The sequence below is a fragment of the Thamnophis sirtalis genome, unplaced genomic scaffold, assembly GCF_051295495.1.
Source record: "Thamnophis sirtalis isolate CommonGarterSnake01/CBP01778 unplaced genomic scaffold, rThaSir2_p1.2 scaffold_10, whole genome shotgun sequence".
Classification (NCBI taxonomy): Eukaryota; Metazoa; Chordata; class Lepidosauria; order Squamata; family Natricidae; genus Thamnophis; species Thamnophis sirtalis.
Genome location: NW_028261390.1, coordinates 16,087,936 through 16,100,274, shown reverse-complemented (window position 1 = coordinate 16,100,274; position 12,339 = coordinate 16,087,936). Strand labels below are relative to the sequence as shown.

At 37.5% G+C, this 12,339-nt stretch overlaps 1 protein-coding gene across 6 annotated transcripts in view; it reads right to left on the bottom strand.

Moving 5' to 3' along the window:
* PDLIM5 (PDZ and LIM domain 5) overlaps window positions 1-12,339 on the bottom strand; it is a 150,480-nt gene that overhangs the window by 102,363 nt on the left and 35,778 nt on the right. For all 6 annotated transcript variants that reach the window (XM_087724114.1, XM_087724113.1, XM_087724111.1 and 3 more), the window contains exon 3: window positions 9,779-9,930. In XM_087724114.1, coding sequence (XP_087580240.1) covers window positions 9,779-9,930 — 152 coding nt within the window. The remainder of the gene's footprint in view (window positions 1-9,778; window positions 9,931-12,339) is intronic.

Below are 12,339 nucleotides of genomic sequence, written 5' to 3'. Positions count from 1 at the left end.
TGATACTGAATCCAATAATCATTATGCTAAACCAGGGTGTCAAACTCAAGGCATGTGGGCCGCATCCGCCCCACAGGGTGTTTAGTTCTGGCCCGCAGGGTTGGCTTGGAAATATCAAAGGACCAGCCGACCCCCCTGGCCTCTGCTGGCCAAAATGGGGCAAAAGCAATAGGAGAAGCAGATTCACTTAACAACTGTGTTGCTCCTTGTACAACCACAGTGATTTGTTTAACCATGGCAAAAAAAAATTGTAAAATTTGAGCATGACTCAGTTAAGTACAGCCTTGCTCAGCAATTGAAGTTGTAGTTCCAATCCAAATTAAATTTACCGACAAAGAAATAAAGGGAAGAGTAGTATAGCTATTTCAAACTGTTTAGCTCTCATCAGCTAGCCAAATCCCAGAAGGGTATGAATAGCTGCTAAGAGCTAAACAACTTGAAATAGGTCTACTGGTCTCCATTTATTTCTTTGTCGGTAAATTTAAATAGTTAGTCGTGGAAGCGACTGCCTGCAAAGGCTCCTGGATTGGGGCTGAAAGGCGAAACCGCAAACAGTATGCTCCATACCATATTTGAGTAGACCAGGCTGCCCCGATAAGACCAGTCTCACTGGAAAAATACTTGTAGTCCCAATTGTGGTTGTGGACTACCTGTATATGAGTAATTATCTATCCTTCTGGTTAATGTTTGGAACAAAAAAGTGGTTGACATTCATCCTTATTCAACTGATTCCAAAACCACATTCCACTTATTTATTTATTTTAGTAGCTTACCAAATAATTTATTTAAGTTGTGTTAAATCACTGAAACTTTGCCCCCAAAGCAGCATCTGGCTTCCATATGTTCTTATGTGAAACAAAAGAAAACAACACGCTATCACTGAAAAAGAAAAAACCTGGGAGCAGAATGTTACAATGCCATTAGGGAAGTTGGATTGCCATGAAAGATGCTGAGGCCTCTTTCTCACCACATTAAATAGTGTACATATGCTTTAGGGTGTGTGAACAAAAATAGGCAAGTGAGTCTTGAAACTGGGCTTTGCAAGTATATTTAGCAGAATCCCATGACTGCCATTTCCTACCATCGAAAACCCATTCTTAGCTTAAACTAAAGTGGAATTTTAAATATTGTTCTCATCTTACCAATCAATATTTACTAGGCTTCTAGAAAAGGAATTATGTCAATGCTGACCTGAATACTTGACGCAGTCTTAATGCTAATAAAAATGCTATTAGACAACTTTCATAGAACAAAAAGTTAAAAAAACAATATACCTGAAATTTGGTTTAAAATGGGAAAGTGAAAATTTATCGGACAGTAAGCGCTTAAAGATGTTAACAAAAACATATTCATCTGATGAACTTGCAGCTTCTAGTTATAGGTTTTGTTTTTCTTAAGTCAGTGCAAATCTGCAGTTTAAGCTAATGCACAATAGATAGATAACCATATTCACATTAAAAATGTCTGAAGATTAGGACTATTGGTTTTACTTGGAATTAGCAAGTAGGAATTAAGAGTGAGTCCATTCATAGATACAATATGAAATGCTTTGAATTCAAACTGTTTCAAATACCAAGCACATTATTTTGAACGCAAAACAATTTTGAAAGTTTTGAGCAAAGAAACTGTTTTTAATTCAAACTCATTCTGTACTAAAGAAATGTTATGTACTTTTCTTGATGAAAGACATTAATTATTATATTAAAGGTATTTTTCAATTTTCAATACAAAATTTAAAAAATCATTTACAGTAAACTACATGGTTTCAAGTTGTATGAAATTTATTTTTCCCAAGCAGCACTTTATTAGAAATATAAAACTTTTAAATAGAAACTGGCACAGGATGTTGTAATACAAAGGAAAGTAGAAACTTAGAGAAACTTCGTTAATACAAACTATTAGAGAAAGAAGGTTCCTAATAATTTAATTTGCAGATCTCAACATTTTATCAATATTTAAAGATTATACTGATGCTTATAAAAAAAAAAACCTAGCCCACAAATGAATTCAGGTCTTCTCCTGCTAAATTTGAGAAAAACAGGACCAACAACTAAACAATACAATGTAATACAAACTCACTTAAATCATCATTTGAAGTTTAGCATCAGTTGTATTTGAATCAACCCCATTCAAAGAGTTTAGCTAACTACTGTTAAATTGTCTCAGCTAAACAACTAATTTTTGACTTTGACTTTATTTAGTGATTTAAAACATGTACTGTATATAGCCACCCATCTTTCAACCAACTTTGGGCGGCTTCCTATCAAAAATCAAAAAAACATATACAATCACTTAAAGCTATTTTATTTTTTTAAAATATTTATACAGCCGCTCATCTTTCAACCAATTCTGGGCGGCTCCAAATAAAAACCTGAAAAACATATAAAATCACTCAAATCTATTTATTTAAAATATTTATTTAGCCACCCATTTTCCCACCAACTCTGGGCGGCTCCCAATCAAAAATCCGAAAAACATATAAAATCACTTAAAACTATTTTATTTATTTAAAACATTTTTTATATAGCTGCCCATCTTTCATTTAACCAAAAGACAGTGAGGCAGGGCAGCCATTCTGGATTGGCTGCTAGAGATGAAATCAACACACAGAAAGTGTAAGGATAAAAGTTAAAACTTGTTCATTATTCTGATTTCCCATGATGTGCTTTACACTTTGTTTGAAAATCTGGTTCAATTCTAGTATAGCAGCCATGCTATAAAAAAAGCAGTGCACATCTTGGGTTGTAGAAGTAATAAATGAACTGTAAGTAATGTGTTGTCTGTAACTGTATATCCTATGTATTTTTAATTACAGGCATTTAAAAAAATTAATGCAAATACAAATTGCAAACTAGTAAGTGAGTCTTATGGTTATTACAATCAATGATGTAGCTTATTCCAGAAAAAACCTTGAGAAATGGTAAAAGCTATTTATAGTCAAACTTTATTTCAGACAAAGAGTAATATAGATTGAAACAACTAACAAACTGGTTGAAAGTAAAAAGAATGAGCATTAAATATAGCCTAATCATTACATAATTTGTTGTCTTATTGTTACCACTATAAACTATGACTCTAGTACTACCCCCACCCCAGAATAATATGTTTTCCCAAAAATAAGATCCAACTATAAAATAAGCGCTAGCATGATTTTTGGGGTGTGCTTAATATAAGCCCTACCCCAAAAATAAGCTCCCAGTTAAGATTGTCAGTCAGACGCGTTTAGTAACATATTTTCCCCAAAATAACCAGAAAATAAACCCCAATGTATCTTTTGGATTAAAAATTAATATAAGACCCGGTCTTATTTTTGGGAAAACACTGGTATTATTTATTTAGAAAAAAGCATAAAGCTAAGAAATGGGTTGCAATAAAATATAATAATGTGACATCCATTTGTATATTTAATATTGTTCAAAAGTTAGGCTTTGGCGGTATAATTCCCAATAGATATATAACCTGTATAGGTGTCATATAAATTTAATATAGAATTATAATTATAAATTTATAAAAATGCAATCAGGATTAGTGAAAAATGAAATCTGGAAACAAACAGGGGTTACATGAAGAATAATTTTCGTGGACGTTCAGAAAAATAATTGATATGGAGAGCAGAAGAGCTATAATGGGTTTTTTTATTTTTTTGGGTATTGTTGACAAGAGAAACTGATGTAATTATTATTTAATACTATATGATATGGGCTATGTATAGTATACATGTGAGTGTGTGTTATGAAAATGAAAATGGAAATAAAATTATTGATAAATAAAAAAATAAAAAATAAAAAAAATAAAATAAAAAAGAGAAGAAAAATAATTGATAAAAAACATACTGAACTATACAAAATATATCATGCGCATCTGATGAAATGAGCTACAGTCTATGAATAACATTTAAGGCAGCCTCTTGGTCCAGCATCCTCTGAATTACTTGCGTTTGTAAAAGTTGCTCAAAGCATTTATTATCTATCTGGGATGGCAGGAAAACACTGCATAAGCACACTTACAAAAATACATTGTCAAATGCTTCTCGGATGCAAAAAAGGATTAAAAACAGATGGAAAATGTAGGATTGGAAACTGGCATAAGACCATAAGACATCATTCCCTCTTAAACAAAGCTAAGATGCCATGTCTGATCCCAAGGGCTCTTCATTTGATCTTTACCAGCCCAATTCTGTACAATCTTTGGTGGCAGTCACTAGTGAGTCACATCCTGTACGGGGGCTGGAAAATTGACTCATTTTCTATCAAGTTAGTGCAACGAAAACTCTCCAAGGGTTTGCTAAACTGGTCATCAAATGAAAAATAAAAACTAGCTTCTTCTATTTCTGTCCCCATATTAATCATCATTATTCCACTGCACTTTTTATATATCCAGAAGTTAGCTTTCAGCAGAAATTTAATTCCCCCGCAAATCTCAGTGGACATTACATGTAATGAATGGAGCTGAATTCATTTATTTGGGGTTGGCAAATCCTTCATTGCTGAAGACTGAATGGATTCTTACAATGATTGAAATAAAGCAGAAAGACCGTGTTTAAAAGTCCTACATAAAGATTTGTTGCAGTAATGGGTTTTTCAGGATCAAGTACCTGATGCTAGAGAAAAAAAATCTCTAAGGTGCTAACTTCATAGGATGCTTCTTGAACATATTACTTCAAAAGATGGTCTATTCCCGGGATGGCGAACCTAGGGCACGCGTGCCACAGGTGGCACACGGAGCCATTTGTCAGGGCACACGAGGCACTGCCCTGTCAGCTGGCCGGCGTGCATGTACGCGCTGGCCAGCTGAGGTCACCCTTTTAAAAGCCATTTTTCGCCCTCCCCAGACTCCAGAGGCTTTATAGGAGCATGGGGAGGGAAAAAGAGCCCCCCCTCGCAGGCCCTCCGGAGGCTTCATGAGCATCCCTGAAGCCTCTGGAGCGCAAAAAAACAGCCCTTTGGGCAAACTGGAAGTTCAGGAACAGACATCCGGTTTTCTCGGAGGATCGTTTTGAGCACTCTGAAGGCTTCAGGGAGCTTCCTGAAGGTCCCTGAAGCCTTTGGAGCGCTTAAACCAACCCTCCGAGCAAACCGGAAATGACTTCCGGTTTGCTTGGAGGGTAGTTTTGACTGCTGAAGGTCCCTGAAGCCTCCGGAGAGCCTCGGGGGGGGGAGCAGGGGAGGCTGTTTTCACCCTCCCCAGGCTCCTATAAAGCCTCTGGAGCCTGGGGAGGGCGAAAAAAGCATGCAAAAACCGGGGGATTGCGCTTGTAGTGCGCTCATGTGCACCTAATGTGAGGTACCGCCATTGCATTATGGGTGTAGCACGCCCACACATGACCCCCTTGCGCTCCTCACTTATGACATGCGAGCCAAAAAAGGTTTGCCATCGCTGGTCTATTCGCTTCAGAATATACTTCTGGTAAGGTATATATTGACAGTCTAAAATTGTAGTTGACTAGTTAAATAGCAATAGCAGTTAGACTTATATACCGCTTCATAGGGCTTTCAGCCCTCTCTAAGCGGTTTACAGAGAGTCAGCATATTGCCCCCACAGTCTGGGTCCTCATTTCACCCACCTCGGAAGGATGGAAGGCTGAGTCAACCTTGAGCCAGTGAGATTTGAACCACTGAACTGCAGATAACAGTCAGCTGAAGTGGCCTGCAGTACTGCACCCTAACCACTGCGCCACCTCGCCACCATGTATAATTGATACGTAATTGATTGCATAATTGATTCATAAGAACTATCATACGAAATATTTGTTTAGTCATGTTTCAGGCCAAAACAATCTATAGCTACCCTGTTTCCCTGAAAATAAGACCTCCCCGGATAATATGCCCAATCAGGCTTTTGAGCATATGTGCTAAAATAAGCGGTTCGCAAAAATATTGCAACACAACAGCAGCCACCATGATGTGACCACACTCGCCACCTCTTGCAACTAAAAAATAATAAGACCTCCCGGAAATTAAAGCCAAGCACTTATTTTGGGGGTCAAAAGAAAATAAGACCCTGCCTTATTTTCGGGGAAACACGGTATAGATACAAGAGATCAATTATTACTTTTGATCAAACAATTCTATTATTTAACTGATGAAACCTTTTTTAAAAAAATATTGAACAGTTTCTGTACTCTCTTGATTTATCTTTAACCAGAGATTCCTTAGGCTTCCTTCACTTCTACTCTTAGTAATATCCAGCCTGTCTGAAGTTGTTCTCCCAACAATTTAATTCCAATTGCTGTTTCTTCTATTCAAGCATTTGTCATCATATAGCCTGCTAATTGAATGAGGGGGACAGTATACAGTGTTTCCCAACTGTGAACAATTTAGTTGTTATTCAAATTGATGGTCATCAGGCAGATTGTTCAGTAGGCAAACAACGTGGTAAAAATACACCAGGTTTTTAAGGGCTAGCTAATCTGTTGTGAACTATGTAAGTGTTTATATAATCAGTAAACAATGGACATTATTTCTTTTTAGATTTCCCTTGTCTGTATTTTCTGAATATAGCATCTGTCAGTTTCCATTCCATGTGTTGTCTGCACTGTAAACTCTTGAGCTCTATCCGACAACATGCAGATTAAATATAATTGTTTCGCAATTTTTACCAGAGACCATACTTGGTATTGGAATTTAAATTGTTCTTTTCCATCCCTAGACCACTGCTGTATTTTGCACACCATACAAATCTGCGCCGTTTGGAAAGAGTTTAAACAATTTTATACTTAATAAAATTACTGCAGTTGTTAGCACCATTTTCTAGGGTCTATTTAATTTCACTTTTTAAAATGACCCGCCCTAAATCAGTAATCATTCATATCTGTCATTTTTTTTCTATAGTTCTTTCATATATTCAAACCATCTCTTCTTTCTCTCCTCTTCCTAAATATTTGTTTTTGGAAATACTGTTCCCATTTTTCCGTAAGGTATCTCCTTGATTTCTGTAATTTTCTTTAACAAACCTTACCGGTCCTGTTAATTGGATTGTTATCCTTCATCTTTTTCTATTGCTCATTTGGCTGTACTTTCTTGGGTTTCCCTGTTCCTTTCTGAAACTCAGTATTTTATAAAATTTATTGAATATGAAGTTGTTTTGAATACCACCCCTCTAGAGGTGGTATTCAGCTGCTTCAGAATGGTTCATCTAAACCAGTAGCGGAAATCACAGGCGGGTCTGCCCACCAGCCCGCATCTATTTAGGCACCTTTTTGAGGCTGGGTGCATGCGCGGAAGGCATGCAAGCAAAACGCATTCACGGACGGACGCATGTGCACAAGGGAGAAGCAAATGGGCATGGGGGGGACCAATGGTAACAAATGGGAAACCCACCGCTGATCCGCTCCCTTTGTCACCTTTTTACTTCCATTTTGAAGGAGGCAGAATACTTTTAACCTGACAACAAACAGCCATTTTTCTTCTTTTCTTTTTTGCATGTCTTGAATTTTGGTTTGCTTCCCTTTAAGATCTCACTCTTTACATTTATCACCTTCAACACATTTTCTTAGGAAAACCATTATATCATGTTGGTTTGATGATTTTCTTGAAGTTGTAATTTTTCAGGAGGGCTGAGATCACAAACTTCTCGCAAAATTACAACTTAAAAATATCTTTTCAAGGAGCAAAAAAAAAAAGATCTAGTAGTGTGATTTGAACCACAGGCAATACTAAATCTTGTTTTTGCTGACTTAATAAAATTCTTCCATTTTTTTCTTGTAGAGTACATACTGAATTTTATTTTGGTGTCATCCATCTGTTGATGTGGTGTATCAACTCAGCTCTAGGTTGTTGTTGGTGGGGGGAAGTATTTGCTATAAATATTACATTTTCTTGGCACAACTGTTAGCCTGTCTCCTGCTTCATTTTATACATAGAAACGTAATGTTTCCATTATTTCAGATGCTACTTTAGTTCCAACTTTAGCATCCAGTCTCATATAATGAATATGCTGTGGTTTTTTTGGTGTGGTGTTGAAATGTTGCTACAGAACAGTTCCCCTTTTTCGTATCTGTGGGTGTAACACCAGACTTGAATCAACATAATACTGATTGGCTTGCCTTGGAATCAAAATTTGAGATCCTTCTAAATTTTTTGAGATCATCTTATCGTTCTTTTAATCATTCTAACATATCTGAGCACTGACTCTGTCACTTGTATATATAATGATGGCTACTTAATTTCTGTTATATTTTTCTTGTCTGCAGTAGATCTGATCCTCTCTGCCATTTGAAATTTATTTCAGTTCACTGATTCCCAAAATGTCTGTGTTCAGTCTTAACATTTCTGCTCTGGCAACATCAGGTTTGTCCTGGTTCATGGTTCCAACATTCTACATACTAGTAATATGTGTATCTTTGAAACATTATCAAACATTATTTTCGCTTCTTGACGTATCAGCAGATGGACATCCTTTCAGCTTTAATCTAGCCACAGCATAAATGATAGCCTATAATACCAGTGTTGGCAAACCTTTTCGGCACCAAATGCCAAAACGGGAACGCGTGTGGGGGGAGGGGGGAACGGATGACGCCAGAAACTAGAAAAGCAGTTCCCTGGTGCGCATGCATACAATGGGAAGCTGAGCTCCTGGTTTCCAGCATGTCATCTCATCTTCTGGTTTCTGGAACGCATGCGGACCTGAAGACCAACTGGCCAGAGCAAAACCGGAAGCTCAGCTGTCCAGCGTTTACATGCGTGCCACAGAACTGCTCTTCCGGTTTCCAGTGCTCCCCCCCCCCCCCACGAAGACCAGCTGGCCGGCACACATATGTACCGGAATCTGGAAGAGCAATGGGTGATGGCTGGCGTGCCCAGAGAGATGGCTCTGAGTGCCACTTCCAGGACGCATGCCATAGGTTTGCCATCACGGACCCATGCTGTCCTCCCCAGAAACCTGTTGGATACCTTCTGAATGGGGGAGACTGTACCCAGTGTCATGTTGACATTGTCCTCGTTATGAAAGCTCATTTGGTTTTCTTGTAAGAATATTGCAGTAGATCTATTTCTTTCTTGAGAGCACTTTATTTTGTATGATCCTTTATGGCCAGTGGGGTGGAGAGAAAACTTCCACTAATAAGTACTCCCAATGACAGCTTGTAATGTCATTGGAATGTACAATTCACTTCATTGCATGCTATTTTTCAAGTCTTAAGCATGAAGTCTCATACAGTATTAAACATTGGTCTTCTATTTAGGTTATTAATTTAAATTCAGTATTTAAAGAAAGCAGCCTACCACTACCCCTTAATAAAAAGGAATCATTGGCTAAAAACACAGAAAAGTGTTAGGACAATTAAATTTTGAAGGAAACTAATAGAGTACATCTGAAAGCTTTCTCACAGTTGTCACACATAGGCTTAGAAGCAGAATATTTTAAAGTGGGTCTATGTTTACCAATATTATTTCTTCGTAATCTGTTAAAAAAAAGATATTTTTCATAGTAACCTAAAGAATAAACAATGGGTAGGTGATTTAAAAAAAAACATTTTAAAGAGTTGTTATGAATAAAGCTAAAGTTAGATGACATTTTAGTTCTCTATCAGAAGGATTGGGAAATAGAGGCAAGTGGTGTAACATAGGTCCTTGCAATTTTGCACCGTACAGCTCTTTGACTGTTTTTTAAATAATACATTGATGGTGCAATAGAAAGCTCTCAATATTACAAACAAAGGGTACAATCAAGGTTAGAAAAAAGGCATAAGCATTCCGGGAAAGAAGAATGCATGCTTTTTTCTTCTAAGGTAATGTTATTCAATAATAGTCATGGTAATACCAACAATCATGATAATTACCTTTGCAGATTCATAATCAGGTTTCCCGAGCAGGTCTTTATTTTGTTTTGTGCTTCCAGATGAGTCATACTTTCCGCGCTTATCCCATCAATGCTAAGGACCACATCACCTATTCCGACGTTTGCATTCGCTGCTTTGCCTCCATCGCTCAACTGCAAAAAATCACAGTAGCGTAAGCATTATTTGCTTTCATTCACATTCTAAGAACGGAGTCATGAGGGCCAACAAGAAGAATTACGAACATTTCAAAGTGAACTTAACTTTGAAAAGAATACTGTATTCTTATAATGAATCCACTCTATAGAAAAGGAATAAGATCCTCTTAGGATGGAGTGAACACAGTAGTGGGTTTCAAAAATTGTTGGAACCTACTCTGTGGGTGTGGCTTCCTTTGTGGGAGTGGCTTGCCACCCATGTGACCGAATGGGAGTGGCTTGCCGCCCATGTGACCGGATATGAAATTATGAATTAGTACTTAGGTCGGTCCAAGTAGCTATTCAGAAGCTCTGGCATTGAAGCATGCAAGTCTTAAAGCTGTCAAATTACAAGATCCTTGCCAGTGGCGGGTTTCAAAAAAATTTGAACCTCTTCTGTAGGTGTGGCCTGCTTTCCAGGTCCACTGGTGGAACCTCTTCTAACTGGTTCGGTAGATTTGACGAACCGGTTCTACCGAATAGGTGCGAACTGGTAGGAACCCACCTCTGAGTGAACAGTGAATGAAATCAACCAGGTTCAAATGTTGTACTAAACCACAGGTGTCAAACTCGCCATGTCATGTTGCTGTCATGTGACATTTTGAATGTTTTTCCCATTTGCAGAGCTGGGGTGGGCGTGGCCTGCCCGTTACACATATAGGGGGGTGCCAGTTTGACACCCCTGTACTAAACCAAAACCTAATCCTAATGTTGTTTGGTAAAAACAGCCCAGTGGTCTGGAATAGCTCAGTTTACTTAATTTACAATGTTAAACTAATCAGTTATGGGTTATAAATAAGCCAAGTTCGTCTATCACACAGCACTTAATACAAACTGCATCTGCATACATTTTAAGGACTAATAATCTTGGCATAATTTTCTAATGAAAACCATACCCAAGAACCTAAGATTCAACTACAAATTTATAGAAGACATTTTAGCAAACAATCCTTGTCTTAGGACAATAAGCTGAACTAGGAGGCTGGGTTATCAATAATGGTCAATTGGGAAATGAATGTATTAACATATAACTCATTGCCCCAATTAGCAATCCCAACCATCTAGGTTTTGTGAATCTATTACTGTGGGTACCAGCAACTTCATGTATATCCTAAGAAAATTCAACCCTGTGCTATCAGGATCACAGTAGTAGATTTCCAGAGACAAGCAATGCCCTTATTCATTAATTACAGTTTATGTACAAAATACATCACAAAATACAATAAAGTGCAAGTTGATCATAGCAATAATGTAATTATCACAGGATTTGATATAGCACAACTTATCATTGCGGGACTTGCATGACAAATAAATAAGCAGAAACTGAAGACTACAAGTTCTTGATTATTTTGCACTGGGTTCATGAAAAATCCCAATTAGACCAGCAGCCCCCAACCTTTTTGGGCACCAGGGATCGGTTCCGTGGAGAGAAGTTTTTCCGTGGACTGTAGGGAGCAAGGTTCCATGTGCTGCCTGCATCCTGTGGATGGGACTTTGTTTACGTGCTCTGGGTTTCTGGCATGCCCCGGACCAGGGGTTAGGGACCCTATTTAGACAACTTAGTTGTTTAAGAAAAGGTCCAAGGAGTCCAAGTGTTTTCAGTTTGCATGTAGAAATTGGCTATTAAGAAGTGAATTAAGTCACAGAAGATAATTACAGCATCTTGTATTCTTTCTCCATGGAGCTCTTGAACTGACCAAAAGTTTGAGGAGGATCATATTGGAGTATTGGGAAAAGGAAGAGTGCATAAACATCCTTATTGTAAATTTTCTTCAGCCAACTAATTATAAAACTGTCTGAGTTTGGATATGCATCCTCTCCTCTACTAAGGGTATTTACGGACACAATATTTCTTCCAAAAGGTAACTTTCCAGAGAAGATTTATAGATAGAACAAGAACAGCTGAGGGAATGCAAACATTCCTTTGTAAATTCCTTTAAGTTTACTTATCTTAGGATCTAAGCCAGATAAAATTGTTATTTCACATAACAGTTCATTTAGTTGGTATCGAAACCCTAAGTGTAAAACTAAACCTCTTCAACAATAAATCAAAATTAAATGTCCCATTTCAAATACATTTTTTTCCTTTGAACTTGAGTTGATCTTCTCATGTCTTATATTTGTACAACACAAAAATACAAAGTTATTTTAATTTTTTTTCCATTCAAACCAGATAGTGTGAGAAAAATATATTAATAAGACCTCCCTGGATAATAAGCCCTACCCAAAAATATTGCAACACAGCAGCAGCCATGAGGTGCCTATGCTCGCTGCTTCCTGCACCTCAAAAATAATAAGACCTCCCCAAAAATAAGGTCAAGTGCTTATAAGACCTTGTCTTATTTTAGGGCACAGTACATAATTTAA